This window comes from Misgurnus anguillicaudatus, chromosome 20 (genome assembly GCF_027580225.2).
Source record: "Misgurnus anguillicaudatus chromosome 20, ASM2758022v2, whole genome shotgun sequence".
NCBI lineage: Eukaryota > Metazoa > Chordata > Actinopteri > Cypriniformes > Cobitidae > Misgurnus > Misgurnus anguillicaudatus.
The window spans coordinates 28,769,756-28,790,701 of NC_073356.2; the positions used below are offsets into that span (position 1 = coordinate 28,769,756).

The window sequence follows — 20,946 nt, forward strand, 5'->3', positions numbered from 1 at the left end:
CGAAAAATATTGTTATTTATGTTGTTTTTCATAAGATGAAACACCAAATTTTCTTTTTTTATGTCGTAAACACTGTCCTTGAAAGTGGATTACTCTGGTTCTTGTGTTGCTACAATTGCTTCTATTGTCTACCTCATTTGTAAGTCGCTTTGGACAAAAGCATCTGCTAAATGACTAAATGTAAATTTTTATGGTTAAAACACATTATTTCCCACATACCTTACACTTTTGTTTACTTTGGAGTTTGTACCTTTTGCATATCGTTAACATGTACTAATACACACTTACACACCAAAGGAAATGTAAAATTGTTAAACTGATAATAGGTGCTCATTCATTTGTTGGAATAGGGAAAGAACGCTGGTAACTGACTAAACAAGATTAGTTACAGAACAGGTTTGAAAAGCAATCTATTAAAAGATACTCAGAACGTGTACTTTTAAACACCTAAAATAAAGGTTGTTTTGAAATGTTTACCAGACTGTATCAACCACCCATCATGCAGATGCATTGTTTTTGTAATCTCGCTTGTCTTCTACTTTGTATATACCATACAGCTTGCTAAAAACACATATCATAGTCAAAAAACTTAGTCAAAGAGGGCTGTTTTCAGTGGAGATTTAATCAGCTAAATAAAAATGCAGCAAAACAAAGCAAACTAACAAACAATCTTGGAATGTGTGTCTAAAACATACAGCAGTGCATCTGTAAGTGTTCCATTGGGTAATTCTGCTATTTTTCAATAACACAATGTAGCTCCACCTAGCATTTGTGGCATAGTATTCTATTTGGCTCATACACATGTGATTGTAATATCCAATGGAAGCCCTGCATTACCTGTGAAGGTAGGCATCCATTTGAGAAGAAAAACACTGGTTACACTTCTGCTCCAGATAACTTTCTAAAGTGTCAACTTTTCATAGGCATAGAGGTAAGAATGCTGTACATTTACATCAATGTTTATTTATTTTAGTTAAGATAATGTAAGTTATTTTTTTAATGTCCTTTTATAGATGGATACATGTGATGATATTATAAAAATTACAGAGCAGATGCAAAAAGAAATTAAGGAAACTTCTACTCAACATCTTTCATCAGCAGAAAATACAACCGAGCCACTCGAAGATACGTTTGATATTATAACACCAGAAGAGATAGAGGACATTAAAGAAGCTATATCCACCCAGGATCTGCCAACAACAATTAAAGTAATAAATAATGTACTGGAGCAGCAAGGCCGAGTTGAGTTAAATATTGCTGTGACAGGGGAGTCTGGTTCCGGAAAGTCCACCTTTGTTAATGCTTTCAGGGGTTTAGGAGATGAAGAGGAGGGTGCTGCTCTTACAGGTGTAGTAGAGACCACAATCGTACCCAAGGTTTTTCCTCATCCAAAATACAAAAATGTGAAAATCTGGGATCTTCCTGGAATAGGAACACCAAACTTCAAAGCCAGTGAATACCTTGAACAGTTTCCATTTAAATGCTATGATTTTTTCATCATCATTGCTTCAGATCGATTTAAAGAATGTCACACCAAACTGGCCAGAGAGATCATAAAAATTGAAAAGAAGTTTTACTTTGTTCGTTCTAAAATTGACTGTAGCATTACTGCTGAAAAGAGGAAAATGAACTTTGACCAAAACAAAACCCTTAATGTCATACGGAAGGAGTGTGAAAGAGGTATGTGTTTTACATTTATTACCTTCATACTGTGGTAATGATATACTATATTGGGTAACACTTTACAATAAGGTTAATTAATTAACATTAGTTAACTACATTAGTTAACATGAACAAAGAATAATGAACTGCACTTATACAGCATTTATTAATCTTTGTTAATGTTAATATACACAATTACTAATACTTTATTAAAATCTTGTTAACGTTAATGCACTGTGAACTAATATGAACAATTAAAAGCTTTATTTCTGTTAACTAACATTAACAAAGATTAATAAATACTGTAACAAATGTATTGCTCATGGCTTGTTCATGTTAGTTAATACATTATCTAATGTTAACTAATGAACCTTATTGTAAAGTGTTACCAAATATTGTTATGTTGCTAAGGTCACACTGTAATTACAAAATTAATCAAACACACATTCTACACATTTTTACAGAACTGACAAAGATCGGGATTGAGGCTCCTGTTGTCTTCTTGTTGTCTAGCTGGGATCTGGGTAAATATGATTTAAATCTGCTGCAAGAGAGGATGGAAAAAGATCTCTCCAAACATAAGAGACATGTACTGATGTTGGCTATACCGAATATCACAATGGAGATAAACGAGAAAAAGAGGAAAGCTCTAGAAGAACAAATTCACAAAGTTGCCATGCTGTCTGCTTGTGTGGCTGCTGTTCCTCTTCCTGGTCTTTCATTTGCTGTAGATTTAAGCATTGTAGGTAATGAGATAGAAAAGTACTACAGTGCAATTGGTCTGGATAATTCATCCCTACAGATGATCTGTGAAAAATCTGGTAAAACTATAGAGGAACTGAAGAGTGTAATGAAGTCACCACTGCACTGTGGGATAAACTCCACTACAATCTTAAACTTGCTGGGCACAGCATCTCTGTATGTAACGGCAAATGCAGTTGAATATGTATGCAGTCTCATACCTGTACTTGGTAGTGTTGCAGCAGGAGGAATATCTTATCTCACTGTGAAAAGAATGCTGATAAATGCTCTGGATGAGTTAGCTGAAGATGCCAGGAATGTGCTGTTGGCTGCACTGGAGACTAAAGAAATGTGACTCTGAACCACAAAACCAGTCTTAAGTTGTACAGGGTATAATATAGCGTAAAATACATTGTATGAGTCAAAATATAGTTTTTTCTTTCATGCCGAAAATCATGAGGACATTATGTAAATATTTCTAAATTTCCTACTGTAAATATATCACAACATTATTTTTGTGAGTGAATGCAGTTGATACGGATATCTATTATTAATAGATATATATTATAATAAATTTTATTATATGTTATGAGGATTTGATGTATTTGATTTGATTTTATATTTTATCAAAACACTTCTCTTGAATGGTATATGGGATTGACTTTTACTGGCTATGTTTATTTGTTAAATGTTAAAATAAATAAATAAAAACCTTGCTAAAATAACATCAGTGTAAAGTAATTGTTCTAATTGTAAAGTAAGATTTTGATTATAATTCAGATGTGAAGACGTGATGAATTCCAGACAATGGAGCAACATTACTCCAGCATGATTTTATGCTGACATTTATTTTGCGGTAACATCAGACTCCTTCTAATGTTTAAAAAAACAGAAGAATTTTAAATAGATAAATAATAACAATTTATGCCAAAAAATATTATTTTATTATGGTTTTTCCACCTCTTTTATTTTTCAGTTTTGAACTCAGCTTAGTGAAAACACAAAAAGGGATTTCCCTAAAGAGCAGCACATTTGAATTTTGCTTCTTTTCAACTCCTTTCCCTCCATTGACGAGTTATCTCGTCAATTAAGAGAAAAGCCTTCCCTGCCAATGATGAGAATTTCCGGCATTCCGCAATACTGCTATTATTACAAGCCGGAAGTAACGCCTCACGTCAAAGAGAAAGAACTCCGTGTATGTTTTAAAGATCACTCTGCATCTGATCTCTATCAAAGTCCTTTGCAAAAATGGAATTATCTCAGCTATTTGCTTGCAATTTGGTGTTTTTGAAGAAACCTACCCATATTTGAAAGGTGATAAAAAGAAAAATAATAAAGGTAGGATGAAAAGGTTTTTTTGAAAGCAGAGGGTCTGGTCTTTCATTTGATATAGGCTGTTTTCACAAATGTTGGTGCGCACCGTGGTGCGGCCTCGGAGCGCACCAAAATACATTGTATCATTTTTCAGTTAGTGCGGTCCGTGTTCACACATATATATTTTTTACTTTACTCGAAATGCCACACCGTACACCATGTGACAACGGTAAGCGCTGTCATTGGTCTCTGACAGCTCTTACAGTCTCATGACCACCCCCACGTTTCCACGACAACCAGCCTGACAGGGAGAGCGCAGCTATCAAGATGTGGAGATAAACGATGCACGTCTTTGCAAAGTTTCTTTGCTTTAACGCGAAATTGCGTAGCTGTTCTATTATTAAAGCCTTTCTCACGGAGCCGTTTGCCAAAAAGCCCGTAATGTCACTATTTGTGTGTGGAGGACAGCTATGCATTTATAAAATCATCAGCTCAAACGTAACGGAGACAGCGAATCTCTATGCAACGGACCAGGATTGGCTTGTTTGTTGTACACCCACAATATAACACCCGGCTCACGTCACAACGGAAGCCCAGTGGCTCAAACATGTGGAGAACTTCCTGTATTTGCTTCGGCCCGAGGTCCGGCAGTGTTCACACCACAGGTGGGTCGCACCAGAGTTCGGCGACAGCCGCTCCGAGACCACCTGTTTAGAGCGGTCTCGGAGCGGCCGTTTAGTGCGCACCCGAGTGCGGCTGTTGTGTTCACACTGACCCAAACGCACCGTACTCGGAGCGACACGTCATTTGGGCCGACCTAAACAGTGTATGTGTGAAAACACCCATATTGTATGTTTATATATTTAAAGAAGAACATTTTAACGAAGCCATTAAACTTTTGTGAAAATCATGTCCATCGTGGATTTACGGAGACGAGTGTAGTTTCTCTGGGAATGAGGTTTCTCTGGCAACAGCTTCCCAGCCTGTCATGTTGGTTCTTACACATGATCCGTCTCTGCTACGCAATTTAATTCTTTCGGTGAACCCCCCGACCTCTCAGGCGTTCACTTCACTTTGGTGAGAGCTGCCAATGCGCACATACTGCGTGCGGATATTGCTGTCCTACTGGCGAAGGACGTGATTGAGCCGGTCCCTCCAGCTGAGATGAGGTCAGGGTTTTACAGCCGTAACTTCATAGTACCCAAGAAAAACGTCAGGCTGCGACCAATGCTGGACATGCATTCCCTGAATCGAACTCTAAATAGATGCTAATCAAAAATCTGATGCCCAAAAGCATGTTTCAATGCGGTCTACCACGCGATTGGTTCGCAGCCATCGACCTGAAGGACACGTACTTTCATGTCTCAATTCTCCCCCGACATGCGTCTAACAGAAGCGTGTGTTTAGTCGATACTGACTTTCTTAAATACATTCAAAAGCAAGAAAATGGTCCCACTAAATAGGCCCCCGGGGCATGTGACACTGCACGGGCTGCTCCATATGAGACTGCTTCAGCGTTGGCTTCACGACCGAGTCCTGAGGAGAGCGTGGCACACCGATTTGCACCGGGTGACCATCACACCGGCATGCCGCCTAACCTTTGGCCCGTGGTCAGACCGATCATTTCTCCGGGCCAATGTGTCTCTAAAACATGTCTCCAGGCATGCCATTATATGCACAGATGCCTCCACCACGAGTTGGGGAGCAACGTATGATGGGTTTGCAGCTTCGGGGGTCTGGACGACACCCCAGCTGCACTGGCACATTTATTGCCTTGGATTGTGGGCTGTATATCTTGCTCTCATCTGTTTTAGCAATGAGCTTCGAGGCAAAAATCAATTTTTTTGCTTATATGTGAACAGTCATATCCGATTTCATGCGACTTTTATGTAATACTAAATTGACACAATAAAAATATAGACCAACGGCATGTTTGCAAACACGCAAATAAGTGTGTTTGACTGTCCTGCAGCGTTGTCCAGCTGACTTACCCGCGCACGACACGGGAGAGCAGACTGCACATAACGTATTATTTTTGCGCATGCGATGCAGTTTGACGTCTGTGTATATAACTGGCTGCATATAATAAACCAAAGAAATTAAGAAATAATGATTAATAACAATTTATTATCTTGATTTTATTATTTTATTTCGCTGAATGGAAAAAAAAACATCCATACTTGAATGAATGGGAAGACCTTATGGCAGATCACGGATGCAAACACAAACATTTGCATCCAGATGGATTGACAGTTGAGTAACTAATCCGTGAGAATTCCACGGAAAAGAAAGTTTGTGGCAGGGCCACGGAAAAATGCGAAGATCCGTAAGAATGCCACGGAAAATAAGCAAAAAAATCTGTGACTGCCATGGACATTTGTGAGATCAGGTAAGGCAGTTTATTTAGTTCTAAACTTAATTTGTGTTAGTAAAATTAAAAAACAATGAAGCACTGTCACAACCACCTGTTTTGCTTAGTCTAAGATAAAGATCAAGAACGTCAAAGGATGAAGGATGTTGCATTTTCATTTGCACATGGAGTCATGCAAATGCTGTTTCAAGAAAAAAAAAAACATTTTACAGAATAGTAAAGATGGGAAATGTAAATGGTGCTTACTATTATTTATCTTGACTAGTGAAAAGATGCCACAACTTGTAAAATGAAGTTGACCTATTTCAACTATATAAGTTATAACAACGTATCTAAAAATAAATAAATTAGGTTAAATGACTTATTAATTCGAGTTGATTAAATTTAAGGCAACAAAGATTTTTTTTACAGTGCTGGAGCACCTGTGTAGAACCATTGTGCTATGTAGAACCATATCACCACTTTTGGTTCTTCATACTGTAGGTGCATTATGCTATAGCAGTAGAAATGGTTACTTTATGATTACGAGCTTTTAGTGCTGTTTAGCACAATTTTTTAGACGTTATGTATTTAAATGAACTGTAGAGAGATATAGGTTTAAATATTGTTTTACTTCTGTACCTTAACATATACAGTATTTGTTTTTATTTGTTTTGTCATTGGTTGTAAAGTGAACCTGGGAACCAACTTTGGGAAGGTACCTTTTGTTTGCCTTAGTTTCACCTTTACGGTAATCATAGGACAGCTATTCAAATACAAAACTACATGATAGGCTGTGCACATTTGCTTGTAATGCAAATTAAAACAAGAATTGGTGGTCATAGAAATGTCTACAGTTAATATCAAGAACATAACAAGAGCTTTTGCCATTTTTAAATATCTCAGGGTGTGTTTCTTTAATTTAAACACCAATTAACAGATAATTAATTTAAACATTGGCCTGTATTTAAACCTTCATATGTGTTTATGTTTTGTCTGCCATGATGGATTCATCACCAAACATGGTAGTTTTTGGATATCTTGTGTAGAAATGCACAGTTTAGGTAAATAAAATTATATGTAAATTTACTATAATAAACTGCACACTGGATAGATTATTAATATAAGAAGTTCAGCTAATGTTAGGGTTTTGTTATCATTGTCTTAGTTTTTATTGGCTGAATCTGAAACCACATACTCACCGAGTAGGTGTCAAGGATCAGAGAGTTAGTGATTGAATTGCAGACAGAGATTTTATTAATGACACAAAACCACAAGCCGAGCAGGGAGAGATGATAAACCACAGGGCAATGCCAGGGAGATATGCTGAACAGTGTTGGCAGTAACGCATTACAAAATATAATATATTACAGTAATATATTAGTTTTTGCTGTAACGCAGTAATATAACGCATTACTAATAAAATTTTGGTAATATTTTACTCGTTACAGTCTTAGTAACGAGCGCGTTACAACAATGCATTTCAAAATTAGACTGTGTTATTTTAATTTTTTTATTTTTGACCAATGCGCGCGACCAGCATCCACACATGAAAAAGCTGCGTGTAAAGGGCGATTTATAGTCGTGCGTAGGTTCTACGCCGTACCTACGGCGTAGGATATCCGTAGCCTGTGCGTAGCTCTGCGTAGCCTGACGCGCACCTCACAAAAAATGTAACAGCGCGTCAGATCTACGCGGACCGCAAGCGCTGTGATTGGTCCACCAGAACCCCTCCCGTCAGGTAAAAAAAACTGCGTCATAGGTATTTCCGTTTGTGACGGTGAAAACAAAGATGAGCCAAGTTGAGGAGTGATTTAACTCAAACTGCATCAAAAGTCGCTGTTTATTTACTTCCATCATTGCTGGTCTTCTCAAATTATACAAAACAAGTTGCTGTGTCTTCTTTGTTTTGTGGGATAACTGCTAAGCTTCTTCTTCTTTCACGTTTGTGCTGCTACTGTGGTTACACGCGTGGATACTGCCTACCAGCGGTCGCGCGTGTGTTTGCACGTCGACGCGGACGACGACGCAAAAGTATAAATGAAAACCGACGCGGAACCTACGCCGTCGCTGCTACGCCGTAGGACCTACGCACAACTATAACGAGCCCTTAATAGTTATGCCTGCGTCCCAAACTGCATACTTCTATACTATATAGTGGGCGAAAAGCACTACTTCTCGTACTCTTTGCCTACTGTATGGAAGTAGGCGGTTTGGGACGCAGCGTATGTCTGTTTCCACGTGCTGTATGCAACATGTTTATTTTTACTTTAACTTTGTATTTGAAATGCGATTTGGAGGCGGTGCGCGTCAAATATAGACGTGTGGAAGTCCGCGGCCATAAGCATTGACTAAAGTGGTCGCAATCAGGTCCGGTAGCGCCGCACACGCATAATTTTGCGAATAAGAGCACTAAGTAAAAGCAACAGAAAGTTTCTATCGGTCTCCTGTGCTGCTTGAACTTCCGAAGTAAAGAGACTTTTACAAATGTTGCCAGTAAAATCCATATCACACCAGCAATTACAAGGTAAGTTTTCCTATCATTACAGTTCTAGGCTATTCCTATGCTATCTACAGTTTTATTACAAACAGCAACCTAAACTACAACATAACATTAGTGAAGACTTAAACATGGTTATCAAAATATAATTTAATACATTTAAACATCACTTTTTAAAGTTTTACCAGCCTTTGTATGGGAGCCTATATTCATTGTTTGGCAAAAAGCAGTGTTCCTCTGTTTGTCTGTGTTTTATTAAGCAATTATATGTTAGCCTACATGTTATCCTTATATTGTACTGAAATGAGCTGTATTCCTTGAGGCCTGATCCTCCAATAGCACTTTTTGATAAGTTGTGTCAATCCAGTGCATGCCAGGTTTGTGCTGTGAATCTGAATTAAAAGTGATCACTTAAGAATAGAAATGAAAAGAGGTTGCGTGTCTTGCCATGTCATTAGGCTATAGGTTGCATTATAGTGGGCTCTATTGTGTTTGGTATGTGTACCATAATTTACCAGACTTTTACCAGATCATTTGTCTATGTTTTTGATTCTGACAGTGATTGTTACTGTATTTTGCCATAAATCTTCACTTTGCCTATTCAAAGCTCAAGGGCCAACACATAACTTCTAGATTCATAAGCAGCAACAAACTACATTTTAACATTTTATAATGCCTAGTCATACTTCTGTTCTTTTGATGAAAGTAACTCAAAAGTAATGCAAAAGTAGTGTAACTCATTACAGTTCAGAGACAGTAATATTGTAATGTAACTAATTACTTTCAAATGAAAGTAATTTGTAATATATAATGTATTAAACTTTGGAAGTAACTTGCCCAACACTGATGCTGAACCACAGGAAGAATGCCAGGGAGAGATGAAACCACAGGGCAATGCCAGGGAGATGTGATCGGGCAAACTGAGAGACTTAAGTTAGCAATGGGCGTCACAACGAGAGCCCAGATGGACAGGCCAGAACCGGCAGCAGCCGAAGCTGAGCGGCAATGACAAGCAATCCGGGGGTACCCTTACGAAAATTAACCATGTGTAGTGGGACAAGGTGATTGACAGCTGTGTTCACCTATTGGAGAGTAGGGCTCTCTATTTAAAGGCTGATTGGCTGAAGCCGTGTATGTGTCACGTCTGATTTCCCTCCCCTTGTGTCTGTTGACGGTCGTTACAGGTAAGCGTCCTAGCTCTTAGCGTATGGCTATTTTAATGTGTTGTGTGTGATTTTAAAACTAAATGTGAATTCTAGTGTGTGTTGGCTCCGATGCTGGTGCCTGTTAGCACTGTTCCATGGATTTTAAAAGTGCTAGTCTCTCCGGTTGACTCCCTGTATGCCAGGGCACTGGTGGCTGCCATGACAGCTGTATGCCAGTGTCCGTAAGGTGTCATGCCTGGCGTAAGAAGCGGTGAGTGTGCAACCTGCAACTTTAAGTGAGAGTAGTAATGTGTAGTCATAATGTTTACATCTGTATTCGCTTTAGGATTCTCCCTCTCGTTCCGGGCTGTGATTACCTCTTCGCGCTGTTTTTAGCGCTGCTATTCAGCTTGCAGTGCGCACGTGTTGACATCATTAAAGGGTGCTGCTGGTGTCCGGTCAACCTTTTAATATCGCACAATATAGTGCTCAAATCCATATGTGTTGGGGACATGAACGTTTTTGGTTTAAAGATTAAATGATGCTCTGAATGAGCTCTGTGGTTCTCCTATCCAACCTCTTTAATTATTTTGTTTCTTTTGTTTATTTTTGTATTTATACTTTGTTTGCTGCACGTGACTCCTCATCGTTGTAACGTGCCCGGGTGTATGTGTGGCCTATTGAACCTAGTAACACACTGTGACAGAGGGGAGTGGTATGTGAAATTAACCCTCCTAATGTTTTATTCTCTCTGTTTGTGTATTGTATTAATGGTCACTATAGAGGAGTTGTGAGAAGAAGTTAAACCATCTATAAAAAGTGTTTATAATTTATGTTCTGTTAAGTGTCTTTAACCTTTATTTTTGGTTTACCGCAGGAGCTGGGGTCCCACGGGTGACAGGAAATTCTACGGTGGTGGTGCTTCTCATCGTGTGCTGTGTAACATCTTGTGTGTTTCGTAGTGTGATTTGAGTGCACTTTGGTGTGTGTGGTTGTGTGGAAGTGTGCTCTGCTCAAACTGAATTCTGTCCTCTGCCGTTGGGAGCCTCAGCCCTGCTGGTAACATTCTCTTTTATTTGTTTTGATTCAACCTCTTTGTTATAATTAAAATTGTGTCTTTTCCCTTTAAGGGGAAAGAATGAGTACTTGGTGTGTCTTTTTAATCTTGTGTTTTTAAATATTTGTATCAATAAAATTATGTAACATTTTGCATTATACCCACGTCTCCTGCCTACTTTATTATAAGGGACCGAACCTGTGTCCTTCACCCATCATTTTGGGGGTAAATGGAGATTTCCCCGGGTGCAATTCCCGGGGTGGCGTAGTCGGAGTTCTTAAAATCTTAGGCTCATGTTCTCTCTCTAGCACCGCTCTGCTACACATGGTTTTATTGTGGTAAAAGTGTAGTAAAAAAAGTGTTTTTGGTGTATTGATTACTATCAGCAAAACTATGGTTTTACTACACTAACCATGGTTTATCTATAGTTTTTGAAAACCATAATTGTCAGCAGGGCTGTACTGGGACAAAAAATTGGCCCTGGCATTTTGGCCCAGATCGGCCCACTACATGATCTCAAATCTTTGTGCAACCTTGACTACCAACATAACAATACAAAAAAGTAAGTGCTGTAAAAGGCTTTTCAGGTTTTAGAAATAATACTATTAGCCAGAGAGTGCACAATGTTTGAACTAACCATTCTGAACACCTTATGATAAATGTAACAACAATGAAGTCGCAGTCTCGCAACAGAGCCATGAGTCCCATTACAGTGTGTGCAGAATATTTTGAACACCTTTTACCAATTCCAAACCACAGTAATTTTAATAACCAACATTAATTTTGTATATTTTCCTTTCATCCTATTTTATGCACTTTCTGCCCGAATCAGGATTTCTTGTATAATGGTCACACCTCAATTTTGCAAGTTCCATGTATGGCATCTTTCTTATGGACATCAAATAATGAATTTCCAGTGTGTGTTAAACATTTTTTGGCCCATTTTAAATGTAAAAGAAAATGTGCCTAATTATTCTGCACTAGGGTGACCACCTGCTAATAAGCCCAAGGGGGGACAAGGGGTATGTTTCTGAGGGACAATGTGGGACACTCCCTGGCCCGGCCGTGCACCCAACCCACGGGTCGACTTATTGATAGTGGTTTACCCATTTCTAGCACATACCACCTGCACTGCAAAAAAATATTTTCTAGAAAAGATTTTTTTAGTATTTTTGTCTTTAGTACAAATATCAAAAAATTCTTAAATGAAGATGCTTTTTCTTGATGAGTAAAACGACTCAAGAAGTCTAGTTTTTACACCAAAAATATAAAATTTAAGTGATTTTGTGCACAAAAACAGCAAAAAAAAAAAAATCTGCCAATGTGATAAGTAAAAAAATCTTGAACATTTTTCTTAAACACTAAATTCAAAAAAAAATTGCTTACCCCATTGGCAGATTTTTTCCTTGTTTTATGCACAAAATCACTTAAATTTGATATGTTTGGTCTAAAAACTACACTTATTTTTTTGGGACGTTTTGCTCATCAAGAAAAAGCATCTTCATTTAAGAATTTAGATATTTTTACCGAAAACAAGACAAAAATACTAAGATTTTTTTTCTCGAAAATAATTTTTTTGCAGTGTACATGGCATATTAATAATGCCCTATTTTCCTAAACATGTGTAATTGCTGATGTATGCTCATGAATAGGCCAACCAATGTGTATTTAAAAAAAAATAAATATTAATAATATTTTGAACATTCAATAAATTGACAGATGTACTTCCACTTACGATTTACTTTAGCTATTTAAATTATTTTTCATTACAATTTATTCACTTTAAATAAATTACAATATAACATTATAGAATAAACAGGAATTGAAGTTGCTCAACAACACAGAAACAGTTAAAAAAAGTCTTAACTCACAACTCCAGAGGTTCACGGAACGCGAAGAGGGAGGAAGGATGGTGAACTTGCATGTTAGTAAAGGCAGGCGCAGAAAAAAACTGTGTTGAGACACCTTTAGAACTTTCAGCCACAAATATTTATTTTGCCAATCTTTCTTGTACCCACACCTTCTCTTTTTAATTGATGATGGTGGTGCAGAGTCAAACTCAGTCTCTTTCTCCATTTTTCGAATTGGAAAGCGCGCATCTATAAGGTATGCATGTGCGTGGCTGCGTGCGGACTGAGCTGTCATGACAACAACGAAAAGTTGGCAACAACCTAGTCAGCAGTTCAACTGAGGCGCAACAGTATCGTGCGAGGGACGCGCGAGCCTGAACTGTCCAGTAATGTTCGTTTGGCTGCCTGGGGCTTATAGAGCGACCAACTTTTTTTGAGCAAGCATTGATTATGCGTGACACGGTCTCAATTTGCGGGACACAGGAATTGGGCTTCAAACGCTGTGCGCGCACGCGCTACGCGGGACGGGTGGTCACCCTATTCTGCACACTTAAATATAAGGTGCTTTTTTCTCCGGCCAGCCATTATTAGCAATAATGTATTACTTATAAATGCTTTATTTACAAAATTAATGTTAGTTATTAAGATTTATTTAGTATGGAATAAGTAAAATTTGTTTGATAAAAACTGTGATCACTAACGCTGCATGCTTCATAAAATGCCCTAAAAGTTGTGATTGGGCTAGCCAGAGGTCAAATAAAAAAGAACCAATGGGCTGCTGATTAGGTGTCTCCTGAACCTGTCTGACCGAAAAAAAAAATCTTACGCTAACTTTTTGGGAAAATGCAGTACATTGCCACCACGCCTTTTAGCGCCATTAATGAATGACATTAAAACACAGAAAGAAACCATCTGACACAAGAAACAGAGGGGGAGGGGTGGAGCTTGTTGAGAGATGATTGGGCCAGCCAAGTGTCAGTATGGAAAATGAAACAATGGGCCGCCGTCCCTGCATTATGGGCCGGTCGTTGGCCAATTAAAAAAAAAAAATCATTATATTCACCGGCCCCCAAGAACGTCAGCCCACCGGGCATTTCACCTGGTATGCCAGATTATCAGTCCATCCCTGCCAATCAGTGATGCATGTGCATCTGCTGTGCTAATACAATGGTCCAACCATGATGTTGTGTTCCAAGACTCTCTAACATGTATAGCTATCTACAGGCAAGAACACTTCTTTTGACAAAATAAGATTATTATCATGATAAAACTGAGCAATATAACTGGAAAATAAAGTTTTTGTCTGAAATATCCGCATTCATATCCCCAATGACATACACACTATAAACAATAGAACTTTCAATACAAGAACTGAATAATAACATTCTTATCTTGATAAGTAATCTGTATTGCAGACTGTCCACAACCATACGGTGGGCTTTGTCCCCATCACTCTGGCCCACAGAGGCTACGACAGTTATATGACGCAACCTGTATGTCCATGGAAGGTACAAAATTGTTTATCCTACCCGACGATGCACACTTTCCCCAGCGACTGGAGCAGAATTTGGCCCATTGATTCCCACCCTACACGTTTCATAATAGCATCTAACAAAAACCCATTCAGGCCAGAGCTGCATATGTCCATATCCATAGTTTCCACTGATGCGGCTCGGAGTGCCGTACCCTCAGCCATCTTGATCAAATGTGACCAATGCAATCAGCAGATGGCACTTCTTCAACTGTTTTTAGGCATTTTCAAGTAGTTTCCCTGAAAAGCCCTGAATTTTACCTTATACCACCCCTGCCAGTGGCAGCAACTGAATAAATACATATTTCATTTGTTGGGCTTCATTCTGCTTATCTCATTGAATTTATTAAAAGTGGTGTTAATATTAATAAATGTCTGTTAAAAGTGGAATATATAGAATTTGCCACTAGATGGCGCCAAAACAATCAAAACAATAACAGCCCTGTCCCAAATGGCGCACTTCATGTGGACTTTCGGTCTTTTGGCGTTAAATTGCACGTACTGGCTTAGTCTACGAGTCCGTAGGGTGTCCCATCTGTCATTTTTACGCTTTGAAGTGTGCTCATCAGTGCCTCCTTTGTCCCCTTGATGCGGTCTTCAGCGAGGCCAACTTTACTTTACCAACTCAGAAGTCCTTGCGAAAGAGCAATCAGACCAATCAGACGATAGAAGGGAGGAGTTAACACTGACGGGCAACTGACGCTCGAGTCTGTCCCAAGATACGACTCCAGTGGACCCACGTGGACTCGCATCAAGGGTCCCTAAAGTCTGCACTACATGATGGCATTAAAGTGTGGATTCTGAGGAGGACCACAAGTCCAGAGGGTGCCATTTGGGACAAGGCCAACAATGACGTAGATTAATGACGCTGTGAAGCAGCTCTGAATGTCTCTAAAATTCTCTCCTTATGGTGATTAGAAACTCACCATCACTGGAATGTTTTAAGTAGTCCTTAAAGACTTATCTTTTAAAAATGGCTTACTATTACTGATTGATTATAACTTGTTTTCTGTTGTATGTGTATGTTCTTGATAATCTATTATATTATTGCACTTTAAGTTTATAAAATGCATTATATTCCCTGCCGAAAAATAGCTAGCTGATCACACCAGCCAAACCAGTTTGACTAGGCTGGAAGGGGGGACAGCTACCTTCTACCTGGTGGCATGATAACACCGGCCCTCGTGGCCAAAAAACAGACCGGCCCACCGGGAATTCTCCCGGTCCTCCCTATGGCCAATCCGGGCCTGCTATCAATTAAGAGTAAGGGGTTCGTCAGACCAAATAAATAAAATGAAAAGGCAAACAATATGCCTACTTAATCCTGGTCATAGATTTGCGGTAACAAAGAATACATCAATTTACTTGTAGTCAATAATTCAGAGTAAGGCAGAATAAATCCAAACATAACAATTTATTAGGCGAGTAAGGGAATCATAATTCAAAAGCCAATTATCTCACACAAGGGAATGGGAAGCACACAGGTAAGATAAATGTAGTTTATTGATTCGTACACAGCGAGTGATGAGCAATGGTGAGTAAACTGTAATAGTTTTTCTTATATGCACTACATTTTATAATCATAGAGTCTCTCTGTGTAGATGGTTGATAAAGATCCAGGGAGGGGACAGTCGGAGGAAAGAACAGGTAAGCCTTTTGGTAAGTAGCACGGATGAGTCTGAGAGTCCAACATAGACAAGACCAGACAGGGAATGAATGGGAGAGTGCAGGTTATAAAGGGAGTAAGATGAGGGGGTACAGGTGAGGAGAATCAATACTCAGGTGAGAGTGAAAAAGTGGGAGGAGTGAATGATGAGGTAGATGTGCCGATGATGGAGTTCTGACAGTACCCGCTCCTCCCGAGGCAGCTCTTGATGGCGGTAAAGGGGGGAGAGTACGGCGGAGAGGTCTACCTCGAGGTCTAGAAGCAGGACGATCTGGATGGTTGGCATGAAACTGAGTGAGCAAGGATGAATCTAAAATGTCCACTCGAGGTACCCAGGAGCGCTTCTCTGGGCCATAGTCCTCCCAGTTCACTAGATACTCCAGTCGGGGACCTCGCCGCTGGGAGTCCATGATGTTGCAAACCCAGTAGATGGGAAGAGGAGGAACGTCTACAGTGTTTGGGTCTGTGGGAGGAAGAGAGACAGTATCAATATATGGCTTGAGAAGTTGTCACGACAGGGTTGGAGAGACAGGACGCAAACGTAGAGTTCGAACCAATAAATAACATTTAATAATAAAACTGGAAACAAAACACGAGGAGTAAAATAACAGGCATGTAAGTAACACAGGAACATCCAACGTGAACAGGAACAGACATGGAAGTAATGACAATGACAATCTACCGGCAACCGGTGTGACAGAAACAAGGCATATAAATACAAAGACAATTAAACATAAGACAGGTGTGGTGTATTGGCTTAATGAGTCAATGAGAGTCCAGGTGAGACGGATCAGTGCAATACACAAAACATGACACGGACTAGCCGTGACAGAAGTGAAACGTGGAAAGAGGGTGAGATCCGGTATTGAGGAGGTAAGTTGAATCTGTAAGTCACCACGTTCAACTGCCTTTGCACCGGGGACTCAGCTTACAAGAGGGCTGACGGAGATGGATGTCCCTGGTGGATAACCAAACCTTCTGTCCGGGTTGATACTGGGGTGAATCGGAGCGACGATGGTTAGCTTGGTCTTGATGCCTCTGCACAGCCTGTTGGAGGTGCACATAGGCCAAGTCTCAAACCCTCTCACTCTGATGGAACCAGTAATTGACTGCTGGAACCACCAAAGGCTCACCAGACCAAGGGAAAAGAGGAGGTTGGTAACCCAGAATACATTGGAAAGGAGTAAGTATACTAGTGGATCGAGGAAGGGAATTCTAGGTGTATTTAGCCCAGGGGATATGAATTGAGGTCCGAGGTCCGACACAGTGTCCTCTGGGATGCCGAAGTTGCGGAACACTTTGTTGAAAAAGGGTCTTTTGCGGTTTTGAAGGCAGTAGGGAGTTTAGGCAGAAGGATAAGTTTGCAACTCTTCGAGAATCGGTCTACAACCATGAGGATGCAAGTATGGTTATTGGATTTGGGTAGATCAGTCATGAAATCGACACCCAGGTGGGACCATGGATGCTGAGGTGTAGGAAGAGGTACCAATATTCCAAGTGTTGGTTATGGCACAGACTGGTTACGTACAAGCATCTTTGTAAGTAACGAGAGAAATCCAGGGCAAGAGAGGGCCACAAGTACTGATGACTGAGGAGCGAGAGGGTGCGTCTGCTCCCTGGATGTCCAGAGCCCGGAGTGGAGTGAGCGGAGATCAGGAACTCGGTGCAAAACTGTTCAGGTACAAAGATAAGGACTTCAAGGTTTTCCAGCTGAGCTGGATGTAGGATTGGTAGTATCTCCTGGTTAATCTGCTCGTCTAAGTCCCCGATGATTGGGCTGACAAACATGGCTGGAGGGAGGATGGATTCGAGTAGGTGATCCTCTGAAGTAGAGCTATGGAGATGAGAGAGAGTATCTACCTTGAGATTCTTACTACCAATCCAATCCACATTTATTTATAAAGCACCTTAAAAACAACACTGTTGACCAAAGTGCTGAACACAGTCCATAAAATAAACAATAACATACAACTTAGGCACACAATAAAACAATAAATAACATTAAAAATAAAAACAGCATTTATAACTGAATTAAAAGCCAAAGAAAATAAATCAGTTTTAAGACGGGATTTAAAAACAAGAAGGGACTCAAGTTAGTCTGATCTGCAAAGTCACCTCTGGATTTACGTTTAGTCTTAGGGACGACCAGCAGGGCCTGGTCAGCCGACCGAAGCAAACTAAAGGGGGTGTAAGGCACGAGCAGATCAGACAGGTACTGGGGGGCAGGCCATGCAAACATTTAAAAACAAATAGAAGAACTTTAAAATCATTGTGAAAGTGCACCGGGAGACAGTGGAGGGATTGGAGGATGCGTTAAATATGGTCAGATTTTCGAGTTCCAGTTAAAAGACGTGCAGCTGCATTTTGAACTAGTTGTAATCGTGGCATAAGTGATTTGCTAAGGCCAGTATAAAGTGCATTGCAATAATCTAACCGAGTGGTAGTAAAAGCATGGATTAAAATGTCAAAATCATGTCAAGATAAAACCGGTTTAGTTTGACTAATTGCCTCAATTGGAAGAAGCTGGTCTTCACCACAGCACTAATCTGTTCATCAAGTTTTAAACGACTGCCTAGGTTTGTAACCACCAGGCTAATGTATCTGGTTAGAGAACCCAAGTCAACAGGAACCTTAGCAGCAAATAGTCACTAGAGGCAAATAACACAAACTCAGTTTTGCTCTCATTTAAATACATAAAAATCATAGACATCCATGCTTTCACTTCATTCAGACACTCTAAAAGAGTTTTTGACTGACTTAGCGGCACATATATATGGCAGTCATCAGCGTAAAAATGGATCAAAACATTGTAACTTCTGAAGATTGACCCAAGAGTGACCCAATCTTCAGCAAAAAAAAATTAAAAGAGTAGCGGCTCAAAGACAGACCCTTGAGGAACCCCACACGACAAAGGAGCCGAAGATGACACACCATCACTAACCACAACTGAGTCGGTAGGTAACAACGAATTTAAAGCACTGATGAGACTATAATTGTGGATAAATCTTCTGTAGAAGTTGGCCAAACCAAGGATGCATTGGAGATCCTTCACAGTAGAAGGTAAGGGCCAGTTGGGAATCATTTCCACCTTCCTCTGGTCCATCTGTACTCCTTGTTGGTTGATAATCAGAAATTGTACATCAGTGGTATGGAACTCGCATTTCTCCAGTTTAAGGTACAACTGGTGTTCCTGTAGTTTTTCTAAGACCAGGGTGACGTGGTAATGATATTCTGAGAGCAGTGGTGGTAAGTAAAGCAGTAAAAATACTTTGTGTGTTAAACAGTGTTTATTGTTCCGAGAACATGAACTGGAGCTTATTTTTAATAATAAAAAACCTCAGTATCACATATTGTTTTTAGATTACATTATATTTTTCTAAATATATAAATAATGAGTTTATCACGATATAGAGGACTTAAACGGATATTTATTGACAGATAAATTAACACTTACCACCAGATCTTACCACTGCAATTAGTCACCAATCTGTTTTTAGATAAAATATTCAAAGCTTCTCCTTTACATCATATTCTCTTTATAAGACGTGTCAAATCGATTGGAAATCATTAAAATCTATTTTTGTCCACACATATTTAAGTTAACATTACAAAATGAAGATAAAGATAAAAGAATTTGCTAAATTAATGCATTCTCAGAGATAAAAAGATTTCATTCACTTCACACAACAAATCTTACCACAGTTTATTCTCCTAACGTTAGTGTTATGAACTCTGTCTGTGTACCCTGTCTTGTACTCTTATTTTGAAGTCATGTCTGTGTCATCCATGTCTGTAGTTCTTTGTAGTTCTTTTGTTCATTGGTCCGTGTGATGATTGTTCCCCAGGTGTGTCTTGTTTTCCCTGATTACTCTGTGTATTTAAGCCTAGTGTTTCCAGTGTCTGATGTCGATCGTTATTTGATGTTATGGTGTTTCGTGTTCCGTGTTCTTGGTTTCTTTTTGGATTACCTGCTATGTTTTTGTTTGTTTGTTGTTATTTTTAATAAACCTCACTGCACTTGGATCCGCATCCTGTCTTACCTGGATTTACCCGTAACAGAACGATCGACCATTAAGGATCCAGCAGCAATTCCTCGCTCCCCTGTGTGTTTCCCCTCGTGCTTCCAAGGTTTCCCTGTGTTTTGTCCGACCCCGCTCACAAGATGACTTCCGCCGTGTCTGAGCCGGTGCACAAGTCACCAGGTTATCCGGTTCATCCCGTGAAAGCCCGGGTCGGCTGCTTAATCTCCAGTGTGTTGGATTACCCGCTGATCACTGTCCGAGCGACCAGAATCCCTGGACCGCTCGTTCTCTCGAGTGAATCTTCGCCGAGTGAATCCCCGAGTGAATCCCCGAGTGAGTCTTTCCCGAGTGAATCTTTCCCAAGTGAATCTCCGAGTGAATCTTTCCTGAGTGAATCTTCCCTGTGTAAATCTCTGAGTGAGTTTTCCCTGTGTAAATCTCTGAGTGAATCTTCCTTGAGTCAACCTCCGAGTGAATCGTCCCCGAGCAGATCCCCAAGTGAATCATCGGCCAGCAGGTGTGTTACATCACATGAGACAGCTACAGAGCTCTTGAAACTGTTTGTGCCCATTGATTCACTGAAGGCCTCGGAGCTCCTAGAACTTTTTAATCTTTGTGAATCATCCCTGTTAGCACTGGCATTGTGCTATGTTTTTTCAGTGTGTGGATCACCAGTTCAACGGCAGATCAAACAGACTCATGAACAAGAGTCCTCTGAGCCGAGTGAATCTCCCGAGTCCTCTGAGCCGAGTGAATATCCCTAGTACACTGAGACGAGTGAATCTCCCGAGTCCTCTGAGCCGAGTGAATCTCCCGAGTCCTCTGAGCCGAGTGAATCTCCCGAGTCCTCTGAGCCGAGTGAATCTCCCGAGTCCTCTGAGCCGAGTGAATCTCCCGAGTCCTCTGAGCCGAGTGAATCTCCCGAGTCCTCTGAGTCGAGTGAGTCTTCCGATTCCCCTGAGCCGAGTTAGTCTTCCGATTCCACTGAGCCGAGTGAGTCATCTGAGCCGAGTGAGTCATCTGATTCCCCTGAGACGAGTGAGTCATCTGATTCCACTGAGCCGAGTGAGTCATCTGAGACCCCTGAGACAACTGAGACATCTGATTC

The 20,946-nt window shown here is 40.1% G+C and overlaps 2 protein-coding genes across 2 annotated transcripts in view; both read left to right on the plus strand.

Moving 5' to 3' along the window:
- LOC129454938 (interferon-inducible GTPase 5-like) overlaps positions 1-20,946 on the plus strand; it is a 197,576-nt gene that overhangs the window by 112,856 nt on the left and 63,774 nt on the right. The window lies entirely within an intron of this gene.
- LOC141351337 (interferon-inducible GTPase 5-like) lies at positions 827-2,935 on the plus strand. The gene is made up of 3 exons (XM_073857960.1): positions 827-931; positions 1,014-1,680; positions 2,127-2,935. The coding sequence occupies exons 2-3, from the start codon at positions 1,014-1,016 to the stop codon at positions 2,756-2,758; spliced, it is 1,299 nt and encodes a 432-aa protein (XP_073714061.1). The 5' UTR covers positions 827-931; the 3' UTR covers positions 2,759-2,935.